Source organism: Corvus hawaiiensis, chromosome 31 (genome assembly GCF_020740725.1).
Source record: "Corvus hawaiiensis isolate bCorHaw1 chromosome 31, bCorHaw1.pri.cur, whole genome shotgun sequence".
Lineage (NCBI taxonomy): Eukaryota > Metazoa > Chordata > Aves > Passeriformes > Corvidae > Corvus > Corvus hawaiiensis.
This window is the reverse complement of record NC_063243.1, coordinates 2366815-2386104: the sequence shown is the minus strand read 5'-3', so window position 1 is coordinate 2386104 and position 19290 is coordinate 2366815. Positions and strand designations below refer to the sequence as shown.

The 19290-nt window shown below is 58.1% G+C and overlaps 1 protein-coding gene and 1 pseudogene across 3 annotated transcripts; both read right to left on the bottom strand.

Annotated features, from left to right (window-relative positions):
• LOC125318825 overlaps positions 1 to 19290 on the bottom strand; it is a 157891-nt pseudogene that overhangs the window by 80041 nt on the left and 58560 nt on the right.
• LOC125318781 (class I histocompatibility antigen, F10 alpha chain-like) lies at positions 2104 to 9458 on the bottom strand. 3 transcript variants are annotated; one of them, XM_048289712.1, is made up of 8 exons: positions 9333 to 9458; positions 4042 to 4305; positions 3470 to 3745; positions 3008 to 3343; positions 2798 to 2905; positions 2658 to 2693; positions 2506 to 2538; positions 2104 to 2253 (listed from the first exon to the last, which is right to left on the bottom strand). In XM_048289712.1, exons 1-8 carry the CDS (start codon positions 9415 to 9417, stop codon positions 2225 to 2227), a joined length of 1167 nt encoding a protein of 388 aa, XP_048145669.1. In that variant the 5' UTR covers positions 9418 to 9458; the 3' UTR covers positions 2104 to 2224. The 3 variants fall into 3 exon arrangements, with proteins under 3 accessions (XP_048145669.1, XP_048145671.1, XP_048145670.1); XM_048289714.1 differs by having other exon boundaries at positions 3008 to 3280; positions 9333 to 9457; XM_048289713.1 differs by lacking the exon at positions 9333 to 9458 and adding an exon at positions 6096 to 6181.

Sequence of the window (19290 nt, the reverse complement as noted above, 5' to 3'; positions counted from 1 at the left end):
GCGCCATGGCCAACCTATGGTCATCTCTTGGTCCCAATCATCTCATGGTCAGGGTTGGGGTTGTGTCATGGTCATCTCATGGTGATGGTCACTGTCATGGTCATCCCGTCTGTGGTCATGGTCACCTCACAGTTGTATTTTGGTCAGGTCATCTCATGGTCACTTTCGTCCCATGTCCATCTCCCTGCTGTGCTCATGCCATGGTCATGCTCATGCTCCAAGATCCCGAACCCCGAGTTTGGGACACTCAAGGACCGCTGGAGACTATGAGGCTTGGCCTGACCCCTCCCCGCCCCCACTGCCCCTCCAGGAGACCAACACGGCCAAACTCTCCTGGGGACACGGCCAAACTCTCCTGGGGACACCTCAGATATGGGACACGGAGCGGGAAATGAATCCCAGGGGATGGAGCCGGACATGGGCGGCAAGTCCCCATCCTGCTTCTGGTGTCCCCAACCTGCTCCTGGTGTCCCCATCCTGATCCTGGTTCTGGTGTCTCCAACCTGCTACCAGTGTCCCCATCCCAGTCATGGTGTTCCCATTCCCAATCCTTGGTGTCCCCAGCCTGGTCCCAGTGTCCCCATCCCAGTCCCCAGTGTCCCCATTGCCATTCCTGGCTCCCAGAGAGGAACTGCCGGACACCAGAGGAGAGTGACGCAATCCGCGCCTTAATTGTGTCTCCCCTGATGGGGGAGACTTTTTAGTCTTTGCCAGGAGTCAGAGATGAACAGGACTTTTAGCCTTCTCTTTCTTCTGTGGTTGTTTATTAAGTCTTATCAGAAAAGTACAAGCCACTGACATGACCCAGAGATAGCATGAAGCAGAGAATGAGGCAAAAGGACAAATTTTCAAGATTGCACAGCCTTTTTAAAGGTTAATTACCCAATGAAAACTTAAAATGCAAGATATTTTCACTTTTCTACCAATGTCTAATAAATCATCTAGTCACCCAGGAACTGCGGAATTCTTTATCCAATCATGCCAGACTACTTCTACCACAGAATATGGAATAGATGAAGAAGAAGAAGAAGATCTGGAGAACAATAACAATCCTCAATTTTGATGTTTTTTGCTTTTATCTATTTCCTATATTAATAAACCCAAAACCTCTAAATTTTTCACCCTGTGAACATCTTACATGATATTCTATCACCTAGTTCACACCATTGTAGATTCTAGTTCTTCCCAGAGGCTAGGCAATTTTCTCCATGGACGAAGGTCAAAAACAGTGTTGTCCAGGGGGGTAGAACCCTTCAAAACAGGCGGAGAAGTATTCTCAGTATTGTGGGTTCCCACAAAGAGAAACAGATTTATTGCCCAAAGCAGAGGAATTTCATACAAAATTTGAATCATCGGGAATAATCATGGTTCTTGGCTTTAAAACATGGGAAAATGGGAAATTGATCTGTCGGGGAGAGCTGTGGGGTGGGTGGGAGCAGCAGGATGGACAGGGCTGAGATGGGAGAGGCTGGGATGGGTGGGAGCAGCGGGATGGGCAGGGCTGGGATGGGAGAGGCCGGGATGGGCAGGGCCGGGATGGGCGGGAGCAGCGGGATGAGCAGGGTCGGGATGGGAGAAGCCGGGATGGGCAGGGCCGGGATGGGCAGGAGCAGTGGGATGAGCTTGGCTGAATCTGAAGAGGGAAGGGGCTGGCTCTGGTCCCGCTCTGTGGATCGCTCAGGCGATTCCTGTCAGGATGAGAGAGGGTCACAGTGTCTCCCTGTCCCCATTCCACAGGATGGACCTGGCTGTGGAGCCCATGGAGAGCGGGAGCTGCTCTGGAATCCCACCTGATCCTGCTCCAATCCTGCCTGTACTAGTTTGAAAACAAACCAGTGGGAGGCACCAAGTCAGAATAACAATTTAACAGGGATATCAAAAAAATAAAGGCAGAAAACACTGGGCTAAACTGACAGAGTCAGGATATAACCTGACACCCTGTTAGTCAGGGTGGCGGTAGCAGTCCGATAAGATGGTGGCTGCAGTCCTCCTGAAGTGGTAGATGTGGTTCTGTCGAAGCAATGATCCTGTAGAAGGGGCTGCTCTTCCTCAGAAGGTCCAGTGGTGGCTATGTAGCTCCTGTCCACTGGAAATCCAGTGGAAACAGTGTCTCTGGTGCTCAGAGTCTCAGATTATATCCAGGATGGAATGCTTGGTTCCTCACTCTGGGTGGAGCATCTCGAAATGGGATGATGCGTCTTGAGGCCAGACGTTGATGGGCTCATTAACAGAAGATGGTCCGGAGGGAGTTATCTATGAGTCGTGGCAGGACAATGATGGGCCATTAACAGAAAGATAGTCTGGGGGGAGGAGGCAACGAAACACCGCCCCACCTGGTTTCAACAGCTCCTGAGGATGGTAACAGAATACACTGCAACCCAGAACACTGCCGCAATCCTGCTCCATCCATCCCACCTAATCCTGCTCCATCCATCCCACCTGATCTTGCTCCATTCATCCTGACCCGGTCCCCTTCTGGAATCCCACCCCAATCCCGCTCCGTACCTGCAGATGAGACGTTGGTTCCCATGTCTTTTCCTGCAGAAAGAGAAGATCCATGACATTCCAGCATGGATCATACACCGGGATTACCCCCAGGATTCATCCTGGGTCACGCATGGAAGGCATCCAGAGCCGGATCCACCGCTGGTACTCACCGGCTGGCGGGCTGTATCCATGGTTCTGCCTCCTCCCTACAGAAATAAAGTGGGATCAGCGCCCGTGCTGGGGGATTCCTGGAACGGTGCCGGGCGGATCCGTGCCTCTTCCCAACCCCCATCCTGTGTCAACCCCGTACCGGATTGGAGCTTCCAGACGATGAATCCGACAAGGAGAATGAGGATGACAATGGCAGCAATGACGAACACAGCAACCACCAGGATGAGATTCCTGCCAGATTCCGGCTCTGGGAAATGCAGGACAGTGAGGGGGGGGGAGGGGAATCCCCATTTGGGAATTCTCAAATTCCCAATTCCCACATTCCCAATTCCCACACTCCCAGCCTCACCCCAGGTGAAGATCCCAGGCTCCGGCATTCCGGAATGCTCCACCCGGCACCGGTACTGCTCCCACTCCTCCGGCCGCGCCTCGATCCTGGCCCAGGTGTGGAAGGTGCCATCGCTGTTGGGAACGATCCCACCCCACTCCGTCTCCTGATCCCGGATTTCATCCCCCTTCATCCAGCTGACTGCGATGGGCCTGGGGTAGAATCCGTACACGTGGCAGGACAAGATCAGCGTCCCGAATTCCTCTTTTCCGGACACATGGACATCAGGGGGTTCTGGAATGGGGTAACGGTGAGATGCATCCATGGAATTCCACAGGAACGGGATGGGGATGAGATCTAGTCATGGAATTCCACGGGAATGGGATGGGGGTGAGATCCACCCATGGAATTCCCACAGGAATTACCATGTTCCCAAGCCCTCCATTCCCAAATCCCAGATTCCCACAGGAATTTTGCTCCCACCTTTGCGCTCCAGCGCCTCCTGCCCGTATTCGACGTATTTCTGGAGCCCTTCTGTGCAGATGTGCTCCAGGTAATTCGTCCAATGCTCCACCGTGACCCCGTCACTATTCCAGCTCCTTGTGGTGACCTGGGCAGCGCTGTTGGCCGCCACGAAGCTCTGGGATCTCGGCTCGAAGGAGAGGAAATCCTGCCCGTCATAGCCGAGCCGATAGGATCCACGGACACGCCCGTCGGACAGGAGATCACAGCCACAATCCCGCTGCAGTGTGTGGAGACCTGGGGGGGGATCAGACCCACAGAGACCCATGGAATTGTGTCCCAGCCCCACGGAGCCCCAGAGTCCGATGGAAACCCACAAATCTCATCCCAGCCCCTTGGAGCCCCATGGATCCACATCCCAAACCCATGGATCACAGGAGATCCCACCCCAGCCTCATGGATCTGCATCCCAGCCCCCTGGAGCCCTGTGAATTCACATCCAAGCCCCGGAGATCCCATCCCAGCCCCACAGACCCCATGGATCCCATCCCAGCCCCATGGATCCCATCTCAGCCCCGGCTCCGCCCACTCACCCCCGCTCTGGTTGTACCGGCCCCGCGCTGTCTCCAGGTTCACAGCATCCATCTGCTGGCTCCTCTTAGAAGTCTCAGTCTCGCTATCCCAATATCCCGGCTTGGGTCCCTCCTCCATCCACGGCGTCAGCGGCTCATCCCGGCCCCGCTCGCTGTCGTAGCGCTGGAAGGGGATCCCATCCAGGAGCCCCATGGACATGAACTGGGGGATCCCCGGGCCGGGCTCCGACACCGCCACAGACAGGTACCGCAGGGAGTGGAGAACTGGGGGGACACGGAGATTTTGGGGGTCTAGGACGGTCATGGATCAATGAAAGGGGAACTGGGAGAGCTGGGAAGGGGTTGGGGATCTCATAACCCAGGAAAAGGGGGTGCAGGGAGTCCCTGTGCCCAGGAAAGGGGGTTCAGGGGTCCCCAGTGTCAGGGAAAGAGGAGTCATGAGGTGGGGAGACCTGGGATAGCCGGAATGGGGGGCTTGGGGGTCCTTGACGCAGAGGAAAGGGGGAGATGGGGGATGAGAAAAGCAGGAATGGGGGTCCAGGGGGTCTCAGGGTCAAGGAAAAGGGGGAAGTCTGGGGACTGGGGAAGGTAAGATGGCTGGGAAGGAGGTATCGGGTGGGACTGGTGCAGGATAAAGGAGTGCAGGGAGGTCCCAGTGCCTGGGACTGGAAATTTGGGGGGACCCCCAGGGACCCTCCCAGACCCCGGGACCCCCATCAGAAAGTGCAGGGGGTGCAGAGCTGGGGGGACACAGAGACTGGAGGGGTCTGGGGGTGTCCAAGCGTCGTCAGGAAGCGGAATGGGGAGAGCCGGGAAGGGTCCGAGGCTCAAGGAAGGGACTGGGAAAGGCAGGAATGGGGGTGCAGGGGGTCTCTTAGGTTTTAACTTTTATATTTTTCAAATCCTGTACTGCTTAGTGTGTAACTCTGAAGTTTCTTGTAGCCTGTTAAATTCTGCTCTCTCATGCCAGGTAGACATAACAAAGCCTCTCTGGGCCTGCTCTTCAAGGACACCCAGACCGTCCTAGGCCCAAAAAGTATAAACCAAAAGCCTTTGAGAGGGGGGCAAGTGGAGGGGAAATTACATCATTAAACTGAAACTTTAATTGGAGAATTAACCCTGATATGCAAATGAGCCAAACCTATAAAAGTGTGAAGAACTCATGACCTGGGGTCCATCTTGGCAAAAGCCTCTGGCTCCCCAGGGGTACCTTGGAAGGCCTTTCAAATAAACACCTGCTTTATTCTCTTACTCCTGTCTAGTCTCTCTTTCTAGGAGGCCTCTTAAGGCATCACCTGGGTCACAGGAAAGGGGGGGCTGGGGCTGGAAGAGGCAGGCGGATCCCAGGGGCGCAGTTTGGGAGACCCAAAAGTGAAAGAGACCGAGGGAGTGCGGGGGGAGGGGAGGGGAGGGGATGGGGAAAAAGGGGAATTCCAGAGAATTCAGCTGGATCCCACTGGATCCCCGCTGCCGCGACGCCCTTGGAGACCCCTGGGAAGCCCGGGACCCTCCAGGACGCCCTTTCGGGAAGCAGCAGGAGTGGAAAACGGGGGACACAGAAATTTGGGAGATCTAGGGGGTGCAAAAGCCAAGGAAAAGGGCGGGACTGGGGTCCAGGAAGGGTGGGATGCCCGGGAAGGGGTGCAGGGGGGTCCCAGTCCCGGATAAGGGGGTGCAGGGGATCCCGGTGCCCAGGAATGGGAGTTCAGGGGAATTCCCATGTTGGGGAATGCGGGTTCAGGGAAGTTTCCTTCCCAGCTTTTGAGATTCAGGGGAGTCCCGGTGCCACATAAGGTGGTCTGGGGCTTTCTGGTGCTGGGGAAGGGGTTACAGGGGAGTCCCGGTGCCAGGAAATGAATGTTCAAGGGGGTCCCTGTGCCCAGGAATGGCGGTTCAGGGGGGCTCCGGTGCCAGATAAGGGGGTACAGGGGGGTCCCGGTGCTGGGGAAGGGGATGGAAGGAGATCACAGGACCAAAAATGGGGGTTCAGGGGGCTTCCAGTGGCCGGAAATGGAACTTTGGGCGGGGGTCCCGGTGCCGGGGGTCCCACTCACCTTTCTTCACCCTCCCCAGGGCCCCCAGGAGCCCCAAGAGCACCCCGAGAGCCGGCGCTGGAGCCATCACACTGCTCCACTATGGCCCCACTTGGTCCCGTTCCAGCCCTGGCCCCCCCACTGGAGCCGCTATTTCCCGCTTGCCAGTGGCAACCCGATTATTTTGTCAGTGGGGGGATCCTGGTCTCAGAGGTTGGGACTCAGAAGCAGAAGAACCCGAGGGAGCGTGGGGGGGGTGGGAGGGGAGGGGCTGGGGAAAGGGGAATTCCCGGGAATTCTTCTAGATCCCTCTGGATCCCCACTGCAACCCTCCTGGAGCCCTCTGGGAAGCACCTGGGACACCCTGGGACCCCCCCTTAAGAAAGCCATGGGAGTGGAGAACTGGGGGGATACGGAAATTTGGGAGACCTGGGCGGGGTCCAAAGGTCAAAGAAAAGGGTGGGTCTGGGGTCTGGGAAGGGCAGGATGCCCAGGAAGGGGTGCAGGGGGTCCCAGTGCCAGATAAGGGGGTGCAGGGGGTGCCAGAACATGTAAAGGGGATCCAGGAGGGGGTCCCCATGCCCAGGAATGGGGTTTCAGGGGGTTCCAGGTCAAGGAAAGGGGGATGAGACCACTGGAAGAGGTGAGATGGGGGGTCCGGGGGTGCCCCTGTGCCCAGGAAAGGGGGTCCAGAGGTCTCTGGTGTTGAGGAAAAAGGAGGCTGGGGGCTGGGAAAGGCAGGAATGGGGGTGCAGGGGGTTCCTGGATCAAGGAAAAGCAGGGGCTAAGGTCTCGGAGAGGGGGAGGGCCGGGAAAGCGGGTGCGGGGGGGCATTGGTGCAGGATAAGGGACTTCAGGGGGGTCCCCGTGCCCAGGAATTGGGGATTCAGGGGGATTCCAATCCTGGATATGGGGGTTCAGGGGGTCCCCGAGATGGGGAAATGGTCTCAGTTCCCCCAAAATGGAGATCCAGGGGAGTCCCTGTGCCCAGGATTGGGGGTTCAGGGGGTCCTGATGCCGAATAAGGGGGTGCAGAGGGGTCCAAGTACCCTGAAATGGGGGTTCAGGGGAGTTCCCTTCCCAGAAATCAGGGTTCAGGGGGGTCCCAGTGCCAGATAAGGGGGTGGTGGGCATCTGATGCTGGGGAAGGGGTGGAGGGGGGTCCCTGCTCACAGGAATGGGGGTTCAGGGGGTCCTGGTGCTGGATGAGGAGGTGAAGTGGGTCCCGGTGCCCAAGAAATGGGCTTCAGGGGGGTTCCCTTCTCGGGTTTTGGGGTTCAGGGGGGTCCTGGTGCCGGGAGATGGGGGTTCAGGGGGGTCTCTGTGCCCAGGAATGGGGGGCCAGGGGGGTCCCGGTGCCAGATAAGGGGGTGCAGGGGTTCCCGGTGCTGAGGAAGGGGGTACAGGGGGGGTCCCAGTGCCCGGAAATGAACGTTCAAGGGGGTCACCGTGCCCAGGAAGAGGGGTTCAGAGGGGTCCCGGTGCCTGCGACAATCAGCAGTCACGGGCAGATTCCGGTGGCACAGCATGGGAGAGGTGACAGTGACAGGGAGTGCGGGGGAAGAGGAGGGGACGGAGAAAACCCTAGGAATTGCCCTGAATCCCCCCTGGGAACCCCTGTGTTATAAATATATATTATAATATTGGCTTCTCGCAAAGTATTAAGGTAGATAATATATAATGTTAGAAATGCTTTTTGCTGTGTAGATGTAGTTTTCTCTCTTTTTAGCAAGAATGTTAGCAAGTGTGCAAGTAAGATAACCTCCAAGCGAACACAGGATGAGGCCCGAGAAGCTGCTAAGCAACACTTTGTCCAGAGAACAAAAGGGCCCAAAGGCTGCTCTGCCCGGAGAACGGGCGGCCAGGAGGGTCCGAGAGCCCTTATCACCGCTCTGGCCCGGGGGGCAAAGAGGCCCAAAGCTGCAATCAGCCCTGACTGTCTGGAGAATTAAGAGATCCACCCCACCATCGACTCTTATCTAGCGGGCCCAACCCCAAGAGTCAAAAGAAATAAAACCGCAAGGCAGAAGACTACGCATGCTCTAAAAAGGCGGAACCAAGGAGTGGCCATGCAGAACAGTTCCTGGAAAAGTTTGAATATGAATAGAGAACAGACAGTAAAAATGGTATAAAAAGGACTCATCTCGGGCATCAGGCGTGCTCTTGGCAGAGTGCCAAGGCACCCGGCCGTTATCTCTTTGCTTTATTTTATGTGTCTCTTATTGTCTTTATATTAAACTCTTTAAATTCTAACAGGAGAGTGAACCTCGTTTTTCACACCTGGCACCCCCCCACAGGAAACGCAGGGGGTGGAGAGCTGGGGGACTCAGAGACTGGAGGGGTCTGGGGGTGTCCAAGGGTCAGGAAGCGTAACTGGGAGAGCCGGGAAGGGTCCGAGGTTCAAGGAAGGGACTGGGAGAGGCGGGGTGGGGGGTCCAGGGGGTCCCTGTGCCCACGAAAGGGGGTCCAGGGGTCCCCGGTGTGGAGGGAAGCGGGGTCTGGGTGCTGGGAAAGGCAGGAATGGGGGTGCAGGGGGTCCCAGGGACACGGGAAAGGAGGGGCTGGGGCTGGGAGAGGCGGGCGGAGCCCGGGGGCGAAGTTTGGGAAACGCGGAAGCCAAAGAGACCGAGGGAGCGCGGAGGAAGGGGAGGGGGGGAAAGGGGGAATTCCAGGGAATTCAGCTGGATCCCACTGGATCCCCGCTGCCGCGACTCCCCTGGAGACCCCTGAGACGCCCGGGACCCTCTGGGACCTCCTTTTGGGAAGCGGTGGGAGTGGAAAACAGGGGGGACACGAAAATTTGGGAGATCTGGGGGGTCCAAAAAGCCGAGGAAAAGGGCGGGACTGGGGTCTGGGAAGGGCGGGATGCCCGGGAAGGGGTGCAGGGGGTCCCAGTCCCGGATAAGGGGATGCAGGGGAGTTTCCTTCCCGGAATTCGGGGTTCAGGGGGGTCCCAGTACACGAAAATGGAGATTCAGGGGGGTTCTGGCGGCAGATAAGGGCGTACAGGGGTTCTCGAGTCTAGGGAAGGGGGTGCAGGGGGGTCCCAGTGCCAGGAAATGAACGTACAAGGAGGTCCCGGTGCCCGGGAATGGGGGTTCAGGGGGGTCCCGGTGCTGGGAAGGGGATGGAGGGCGGTCACAGGACCAAAAATGGGACTTCCGGGGGGTTCCCGTGCCCGGGAATGGGGGTTTAGGGGGTTCCCGGTGGGCGGAAATGGAGGTTCAGAGGGGTCCCGGTGCCGGGGGTCCCACTCACCTTTCGTCGCCCCCCCCGGGGCCCCCAGGAGCCCCAGGAGCCCCAAGAGCACCCCCAGATCCGGCGCTGGAGCCATCGCAGCCATCACCGAGCGGAGCTGTGGCGCAGCTTGTGAAACGCGAAAGCGAAAGGGACCGGGGGAGCGCGGCGGGGGGGGGGGGGAGGGGAAAGGGGGGAACTCCAGGGAATTCACCTGGATCCCCTCCCTGGACCCTCCCTGGACCCTCCCCGACCACGCAGTGCGGGACCCCCGGGCCGGGCTGGGCTGAACTCCCGAGCCCTGTGGCCAAACTCTGCCTGTAAATCATGCCACAACCGGGCCAGGAGACACTTCAGAGACAGAGCCAGAGAAGTGGGTATTTGCTTTATTCGGCGCGCTGGGTGTGTGGGGATCGCTCCTCCAAACACACACACACCGGTGTCTTGTTGACTCCGGCGAGGGAAGACATGCAGTCAGTCAATGTGATTGATAATGCAAGCTTCAGTTTATTGAAATTCAAACTTTGCTTTTATACACTCAAATATGCATACTTGTCACTTCTCTATTGATGCTGGGTAAAAAGCTACATTTTACACGTATTGCTAATGTTGCGATTCAGGGTTCCTCCTCATCTCTCATGGTCAGTACATCTTGTCAGCACGTCCTGTTGTTTATCTATAACAGGATTGTCAAGAACACTGCGTTTGTGTCTTTGTCTTCTTTCTTTATTCTCATGATTTCTGTTCTCACTATTTCCTTATTCTGCAGCTAGCAAGAGGCTTACAAAGGCCTGCTGATTTCTGCAGTTAGCAAGAGGCCTACTTATGTCAAGCTAAAAAGGTGTTTGCTTGTACAGCTCTTCCAGGGACCCATGTCCCTTATCCTCCAATCATTCCTCAACACCGGTGCTCACTACAACACACTATTAAGGGTTAAATTATGAATATTCATCGCATTCCTTGGGACAGGTGTGGTTATACAAATTGTTTCTCAGAAGTCATTAATATCATTAGCATACGGGTCACGCATGCGCTATGTGTCCTGGTGGTCGTGCTGAGGAAGACCTCTCCTCTTCCTCAGAGGTCTTTCTGATGAAGACCAGTAGTCATCCTCACAGTGCACTTTTCACCTTTCTCCCTGGGCATGGGTAGTCCTTTGAGGAATGATTCAGCGGTCTCTGAGATAATTCTTGAGCCCTCTATCTCGACAACCCAAAGCGGGGAAAGCTCCGGGACCCGCGCATCCATTTTGTCCTGCGCCTGCGGGGCCCCACCCCTGAGAGAGCAGGACTGGGCGCTGGGACTCCGATCCCTGATTCCCAATCTCCCTCTCCTCTCCCTCTCCCTCTCCCTCTCCCTCTCCCTCTCCCTCTCCTCTCCTCTCCCTCTCTCCTCTCCTCTCCCTCTCCTCTCCCCCTCCCCGTGCCCAGTTCGGGTTTCCCAGCAAAGAGAGGCCTGGGGCTGAGGTGCCCCAGGATGGCCGGGAATGGGGGTCCGAGGGTCCCCGGGGTCAGGGAAAAGGGAGATCCAGGGGCTGGGAGAGATGGATACCTGGAAAGGGGGTGCAGGGGGGTGTTGGTGCGGGGTCAGGGGGTGCAGGGGGGTCCCGGAGCTGGGGAAGGAGATGCAGGGGGGTCCCAATGCCCAGGAATGGGGTGGGGGGAGCAGGATCTGGGAAACGGCAGCAGCTGCTGGGAAGGGACCAGGACAGAGAGGGACAGGCTGGGATGGACTGGGACGGACTGGGACAGACTGGGACACTGGGATACACCAGGACTGGGACCAGAACCCAGGGGGAGCAGAACTGGGGCACCAGGGATCATACTGGGATATACTGGGACCATACTGGGGGCTACTGGGAGAAACTGGGGGCATGCTGGGGACAACTGGGTGCTCCTGGGATATAGTGGGCATGATTGGGATCATATTGGGACTGACTGGAATCGTACTGGGAGTGACTGGAACCATACTAGTGGTGAAAGGGTGCAATTGGAAAAATGCAAGGGGCAGCTGGGATCATCCTGGGAGCAGCTGGCCCATGCTGGGGTCATACTGGGATCATACTGGGACTGACAGGGTCACACTTGGAGTGACAGGGATCATACTGGGGGTGACTGGATTCTTACTGGGAGCAACTGGGGCCACAATGGGGGCAAATGGCATCATAGGAGATGTGACTGGGAAGCAAATGGGGCCACACTGAACTCATACTGAGAGGCACTGAGAGTGAAATGAACCGGACTGGGCATGACTGGGAGCAACTGGGATCATGTTGGGGGCAACTGGGATCCTCTTGTGAGTGATTTGGAACATACTGGGAGCGACCGGGATCATACTGGGGGTGACTGGGAACAGCCCGGTGAGGCGGCGGCGGAGCTCGGAGGCGGCCCCAGCGCAGGTGGGAGCCGCGCTCGGTTCTGGCGGGGCTCGGGGCTGGCTGCGGGCGGAGGGGGCGGCAGGGGGCTGTGGCGGGTTCGTTGTGCCGTGTGGGCGCCGTGTTCGCCCTGGCGTGAGGGCGCTGCGGGAGCGGCTGCCCGCGGTCTCCTTCCCGCTGCTGCCTCGGCAGGAGCCGGTGCCGGAGCAGTGCTGGCTCGTCCCGGCTGCTGTGGGTAGGACAGAGGTGGCTGCCCCGTCCGCGGACGCTGCGCTGGGGCCGCCTCCGAGCTCCGCCGCCGCCTCACCGGGCTCCGGCCGCCGCCGCCGCTCCCGGGCCCGCACAGACGCTCCGCCAACGGCGCCTCTGCTGCGCCACGGCCGCCCTGCCGGCGGCTCCGGGCCCGGGCTGCTCCCCGCTCCGACCAATCAGCGCGCCAGAACCACGACTGACGGCAGCACCGCCCAATCGGAGCGAGGGGCGGGCTCTGCACACGGCACGGAACCCCCGCCTTTCCCCTCAGTCCGCCGTTTCTCGGAAACCTTGGCTGAGGAGCGTTCTTGGCGCTGGGCCCGGCCAAGCCCGGATGCTGCCCTGAACCGCCCGGATCTCGGTGTGACCGGGAGCTGAAGGCGCTGGGAACTGCGGGTGAGTCCGGCATGGAGCAGGGACCCACCTGCAGCCCCGGCAGGAGCCCGGGCCGGAGCAGGGGATGCCTGAGAGAGGCCCCGAGCCCGTGGGAAGCCCCTGCAGAGCCGTGGAAGTGGCTCCTGGCGGGACTCGTGAGCCCGTGGGGGATCCCCGCTGGAGCAGCCTGCTCCTGAGGGACTGTGTCCCGCGGCAGGGACCCCAGGCTGGAGCAGGACAAGGATTCCTGTCCCCGAGGGGGAGGCAGTGACATGACCTGACTGCGACCCCCATCCCCTGTGCCCCTGGGTGGGGAGGAGGGAGGGAATGGGGGATAAAGGGAAGCTCGGGAAGGAGGGAAGGGTGGGGGGAAGATGTTTTCGTAGGAATTATTTTACTTCTCATTCTCGTGCTCTGATTTGTTTGACAATAAATTCAATTCATTTCCCCAAGTCAGGTCTGTTGTTTCTGTAACCAGTGAGTGAACTCTCCCTGCCCTTATCCCGACCCTGCCGCCTTTCCTGGTGTGTTCTGTTCCCTGCCCAGGTTGAGGGGGGCAGTGACAGAGCGGGTTTGGTGGCCCCGGGCACCCAGCCAGGCCCAGCCCAGCCCAATAATCGCTGCAATAATTCACTCCAGCATTAACCAGCACCAGGGCGGGTCCGGCTGCGCTCGCAGGCAGCCGTTTGGGAGAAATGGGACACAGTGAGAGGAGGGACGTGATGCCAGTGGGTGCAATTGCCTTCCTCCGAGCTGGCAGGGAGAGGATCAAGGCTGGAGATCTGGAAAACAACAGGGATGGCCGTGGGCCAGCCGCGGATTTTGCTTTCCAGGTCATTAAACTGAAAGGAAGCAGCACGAAATCTGTCGTGGAAAAGAGAGGAGAGAGAGCAGGTGGCGGTGGGGATCGCTGCCAGTGTGGACTCGGCTCATCCACGTGCATTGCAAACGCTGACAGACACCGAGCCCCGACAGACGCCCATCACTGACTCTGTCGTACCCCGATGGATCCGACAGGGGCTGGAAGCTCCATCCAGCAGCTCGGTGCCTGCTCCGCTCTCACGTCTCCAACCCCGGGATGGACCGTGGGGTCTGGAATCATCTCCATTCTGGGCTGCAGAGCTGCTGCTTGGAGGTCTTGGGGGATCCTTAAGCCCCTCGTGCTGCTCCGAGCTCCCGAGGGCTCCCCGAGGGTTTCTAGGCTTGAACCCCTCTCCAGATCTGTTGTTTGGGTTTAACAACAAACTCTACAGCAACGCCGTGCCCTGTGGCAGCAGCCGGTGCCGGGACAACCCCGGGAGCCGGGCTAATGCCCGGCCGTGCCCAGGAGGGACCGAGGGCAGGGGAGTTCAGGAGGAGCCCCCGGGCCCCTCGCTGCGGGCGGCGGGAACGGCCCGAAAGAGCCGGGGCTGCGAGGGCTCCGAGGCTGAGGAGGCTGCGGGAGCTGCTCGCCCCGGCGGGGGAACGTTCGAGCCGGCCCTGGGCGAGTTGAGCTCGGGCCGGTGACGCTGCGAGACCCGAGAGGGCAGGGAAGAGAAGAACGGGCCAGCGCCCGATGGGCAGCTTTCGCCGTCACTCCTCGTCCGTCGCTGTCCGGAACGGAGCAGAGGAGAGCTGGTTTAAGGGGACGGCAACCACGGCGGAGCCGCGAGTGAGTTCAGCGCTCGGTTCTGGCGGGGCTCGGGGCTGGCTGCGGGCGGAGGGGGCGGCAGGGGGCTGTGGCGGGTTCGTTGTGCCGTGTGGGCGCCGTGTTCGCCCTGGCGTGAGGGCGCTGCGGGAGCGGCTGCCCGCGGTCTCCTTCCCGCTGCTGCCTCGGCAGGAGCCGGTGCCAATAATGCCAAGGTTGTGGTTCAATCCCCACGTGGGCCGTTCCCTTAAGAGCTGGACTCGGTGACCCTCGTGGGTCCCGTCCAACTCAGAGGATTCTGTGATTCTGTGAAGTGGCCTTGTGTGACCCCCGGCACTGTTACGGTGCCAGTGCTGCTGCTACTGTTGGCTCTCTTATTATTTTATGAATTTTTGTCATGGGTAAGGCACAGCATTATTGTATTCCATATCTGTGCCCAAAATATGTTACTTTTAGAATCGGCACCATGCCAGAACGGGAATGTCCGGGCAGGTGGGGATGGAGCTGTTCCCTTTGTAAGCAGAGCCCAGAAGCTGAGAGCTTTGTGTCTGTCCTGGCAGCGTCTGCTGGAGGTGGAGGCTCTGCTTTGGGGGAAGTTGCTTTGGGCTCGGTTACAGCAGCCACACGAGCACAGCTCCTCTGTGGCCACCAGGCTGCAGGAAGGGCACAGGCGGGGAAGGGCGGGACTGAGCCGGCACCGCCCTCCTGAGCCTGGGGCTCCCGCAGGGCCGGGACCAGCCGGGTCCTCTCATTGGGGTCCTTCCAGCCGGCCTTCGCCGTGGTTGTAAAACTGTTCCTGAGGCTCCTGCGGAAGGGTTTTTCAGCACTGCTGATGCCTCGGGAGCAAGGTGCTGGTTGCACTGAGCGGGGAGGTGCCGGCTGTGGGCTGGAGGAGAGGGAATTCTGCTCCGTTCACGGGGTTGTGAATGAAGCCCTGGATCCCCAGGACGCATCAGGAACCGGGGTCATCCAGAAAAGAACCCTTGGAGGATTTCTGGGTGAGTGCAGGGCCAGCGCTGTGGCCTGTGGGGAGGGGCAGTGTCAGCCCAGGAGCCCAGGGCCGGCAGGGCTGTGGCTGTTCCCAGGGCTCTGGGAGAGGCCTCGTGGTTTGCAGTGGCCGGGCCCAACGCCCCCGGCTGCCCCCAGCCCTGGGCAGTTCTCCTGCCACAGCCTGGCCCCTGGCCCCTGGCCCTGGCCAGTGCCTCCAGTGGCTCTTTCCCGCTCCAGGTGAGTGGTTCAGATCCCATCCCTGTCACGCTGCTGGTTCCGCTGCTCCTGCTCCTGGCTTTGGGGGCGGCCTTGGCTGTGCAGTCAGGTAAGGGAGGGGCAGCTGCCTCGGCCCAGCCCCCCGGGGCAGAGCGGGGTCCCCGCTCCCTGTGCAGGGCGATCCTCGGACCTTCTCCCCTTCGCTGTCCAGCAGGAAGCTGTGGTAAAACTCCAGTTACCCCAGTTGCACCTGTGGCTCCGGTGCTGCTGGCCTCTCCCAAGGGCTGGGTCGGGTACCGCGGGGTCTGCGACTTCCTCTCGAGGGATCAGGGGACCTGGGGTGTCAGGGTCAGGCTCGGTGCTCCGAGCTCGGGGCCTCCCTGGCCGTGCTCAAGGATGAGGAAATGGTGAGTGAGGGGCCGTGGGGCTGTGGGGTGGCAGAGGGGAGCCTGGGGGGCTCCTGGGCCGGGCTTGGTGCTCTTGGGGCCGGGGGTGCAGCCCTGCCCCGGGGCCTCGCAGGGAAGGAGCCCCGGGGTGCGGGGCCGCCCTGGGCGTGTGTCCCCCCGAGGGGCCGGGGCAGCTCCCACTGCCGCTCCTCTCTCCTTCCCAGGAGTTCCCCTTCCCCTCTGTGGAAGCGCACATCCCTGCCTCGGGCTGCACAAACGGGGCCAGGGGCTGCCCCGGGGGGACGGCAGCAGCTTCATCTCCTTGTGAGTGCCGGGGAGCCAGGCAGGGCCTGCGGGGAAGAGGCTGCTGGGACTGGCCCTTGGAGGCAGCACTTGTCTCATCTGGCTGCTGGAGGGGACGGGGTCACCGTGTCTTTCTCTGCTCCTCCTTGCAGGTTTCCGGTCGTTTGCAATACACAGTGTGTGCACCTGGCTGAAAATAAACTCAGGAGTTGGATCTGCTCAAATCCGCAGCCGTATCTCTGCAGCAGGGCCCAAACTCCCCTGTAACAGGGGATGCAGAGAGGACCTTCTCCCTGCTGGGCAGGCTCAGCTTCGCCTCTTCCCCCCCAGCACGGGGATGTCCTTCCTCAGCCGCAGCGTCTGCCATGCACTGACTGTCAGGGTCACCTCGGTGCCTGGTCTCCAGGAGATGAAGCTGCAGGAAGAGGAGATGATGTGGAAGCTGATGCGTGGCTGCCTGTGCTGGGGCTGGGGGTTTCTTGCTCCTTCTACAACCATCCCAGAACTCATCCTGTTTCTGTAACACCACATATTTATCCCCTGAACCTGAATACAGACATTGACATAACCTGCGCATAAAGCCCTGAAACATTTGCTGCTAAATTACTGCGACCTGGCTTAGAGCAGGGTACTAATAATGCCAAGGTTGTGATTTGACCCCACACGGGCCACACTATTAAGAGTTGGACTCAATCCTTCTGGGTCCCTCCTAACTTGGAACATTCTGTGAAATGGCCTGGCATGACCTCTGTCAGCATTGACAGTGCCAGTGTTGCTGCTGTTGTTATTTTCCTCATTATTTTGTTACTTTTGCATGAAATGCTTGTGCAGTGCCCCCACTGTCCCTTGTGTCCCCTGGGCACCGACAGCCCCGGCCCTTGCCCTGCTCCCCCTCCCACGTTCCATCCCGGCTGGCGGAGCCTTGGGGCTGCCGTGGGGCCGTGGGGCTGCCCCGGGGGCTGCGCCCCGAGCCGGGGCCCCTTCCCAGTGCTCCCAGTCTGCCCATCCAGCCTGGAGCAGCCAGCGAGGGCTTCAGCTGGGGCGGCAGAGAGGCGCTGCTGGGGGGTCCCACCTCCGCTTGGCTTGGGCTGTTCTTCCCAAGCTGGGCATAAATGACTTGGGGAGTTTTATACCAGAAATCTCCCTCTCCTCCTGTCCTCTGCCAAAGGGGTTTGGGTCGGTTTTACCTTTTTGGGGGAAATCAGTGTGATGCACGGAGCCCCGGCAGGACAGGACAGCCCTGCAGCCCCTGAGCCCATGCTGGCCTGTGCATAGTAGAGGAGCAAGGCAGCTCAGGGATAATTAAACAGCCATTAAGTAATAATTACTTAGCCAAATAAATTGCTCTGAATTAGGGGGTAGGAGAAATGAGGTCTCAGGGCTTCCTGCTGAGCCGGTGCCACTCCACACCCAGCGCTGGGAAAGCCAGGCCGGGAGCTCCACAGAAGAATTTGTGTCTATTTTCAGATACATCTGGCATTCCATTGATCAATTCTTGATGTTTTATGCCACTTTCAATGATATTTTATTGATTCTCACCTCTCAGAGATCAGGACCAACCTATTGATCTTTTCTTTTCACCATTTTAGTGGGGTGAGGAGGGGTATTTCTCTTGCAGTAGCTCCTGCCACAGCTCCTTCTCCTTTCCTCTGTGGGAAGCTGCCCCATATCCCGATTTTCCTTCTTCTGGAGACAAAATCCCACCACCCCCCCAGCCCCTCGGTGCCCCTCCCTGGGGTGTCAGGGCTGTGGTGGGGGCAGGAAGCTCCGGTCCCGCTGCCACTCACCCCCCACCACGGGCCAGCGCTCAGAGGTGCTGTGGCTTCGTGTCCCCTCCTGTGTGTCCCCACCCCTGTGTTCCCAGCCTGTACTCCCCGGCTCCACTGTGCCATGGAGGATGAGGAGGGCTGCATGGTTGTCTTGGGGTGACTTGATGTTGTATTCCCTACCACTGCACTATGCCCAGAAATTAGTATATATGCCTTTCTATGCCTTTAAACTGAGCCTGAGATGGGAGAGAGAAAAGTGTACTGTTTCAAAGCAGTTTGTTTTCATGTTCCAAGGACACAGAGATAAAACCGGTCTGCTTCTGCAGAGCAAGGGTGGGAAGGCAGCCTGCTTGCTTTCCAGTCAGCTTTCAGCCAGTTTTTCAGCTCCTTTTCCTCCGGAGAGCTGAACTTTTGTTTTCCTGGGACTTTTGTTTTTTTCCTTTTCTCTCTGCTGGACATTTTCAACATCAGAATACACCGGGAGGACTTTCCACCGAGGCCTTGGCCCTGGAGGTGGGCCCACCACCCCATCCCAGCTCCAGGGAGGGGGAGAGAGATCTATGGAAGGACTCTGAAATTTTCCCAGGTTTTTCTCTCAGCAAGGCGAGAGGTTATATTATTTAGCACTATTATCCTTTTCCTGCGTGTTTGTTAAATAAATAGTTTTTATCTCTTTCACTTTCCTTCGAGGAAAATTCAATCTTTTCCTGAACCTGGTGGGGGAGGGATGGTTGTAACCTGCCTTCTCTCAGAGGATAAATTTCTAAATTTGGCCAAACCGGCACAAATTTAGTGGTACCCAACTGTGTGGCTCGAAGGAAAGTGAAAAATCTGTGCTAATTACATTTTGGTTTGAATTTACTTATTCTGTGTTGGGGTAAAGTAGTCACCATGTTGGTTGAGTTCATAATGTCTCTCTGGCTTGATATACTCATGTATTTCTGGTCCATAGGCTTGTTTAAGGTACTAGTGCCTTTCTGGTCCCTAGGCTTATTTTCCTATCCACAACTTGGTCTGATCTTATCCTTGATAGGGAATTTTTGCAGAGCAGGGGCATGAATTCGGATTTCTAGTTTGCTGTGCTCAGTGATAATGATTTATAAGAAGTTGACAGAGGTACAGGCAGCTGTTCGAGGTGTGTATGATATGTGGTTTCTCTGTCTTAACCCCAGTCCTAGCTTCAGTAGCCTGTTTTGGGAATTTATTAGTAATTGCACCCCGATTGTTAGAAGAGGAGGAGACGGGGTTTCCCTTCCCTTTAAATTTGATAGGTTATCTTTTGATATGCTCAGTTTCCCCTGGATGTTAAAGAGACCACCTTCCTGGTATTTTGTCTTGTAAGCTTCCTCTATGTGGTTCGCAGCTTGTCTAGAATGAGAGCTCAGATTTCCAGGGTGACTGATGAGACACCTGACCCAGAGGTGGAAAATCCTGAGTGGTGTGGGGAATGGGAGGACATCAGCCAAACCCTAAAGAAATTCTCTGACCCGATAGTTTGGGATTTCCCGTCTGAACAAATTCAGAAACCAGCTGAGGTGGAGAAATATCTGAAAGAGAAATACAATGAAAATTCTGAGAAAAGGTTTTTGCAATATGTTGGGCTTTGGCATATGCCTGTGGCACACTGCAGCAGGTAGAGGGGCAGGAAGATGAATGAGCAAAGCCTGTAGACACCCCAGTCACTCAG

Excerpts from the sequence above, each read along its gene's own strand:
- LOC125318781 (XM_048289712.1), bottom strand. The coding sequence starts at position 9,417 with ATGGCTGCGATGGCTCCAGCGCCGGATCTGGGGGTGCTCTTGGGGCTC. Across the intron at positions 4,306-9,332 it reads CCCGGGGGGGGCGACGAAAG|TTCTCCACTCCCTGCGGTAC; the intron begins GTGAGTGGGACC and ends GTGTCCCCCCAG. Across the intron at positions 2,906-3,007 it reads GCCTGGGATCTTCACCTGGG|AGCCGGAATCTGGCAGGAAT; the intron begins GTGAGGCTGGGA and ends TGCATTTCCCAG.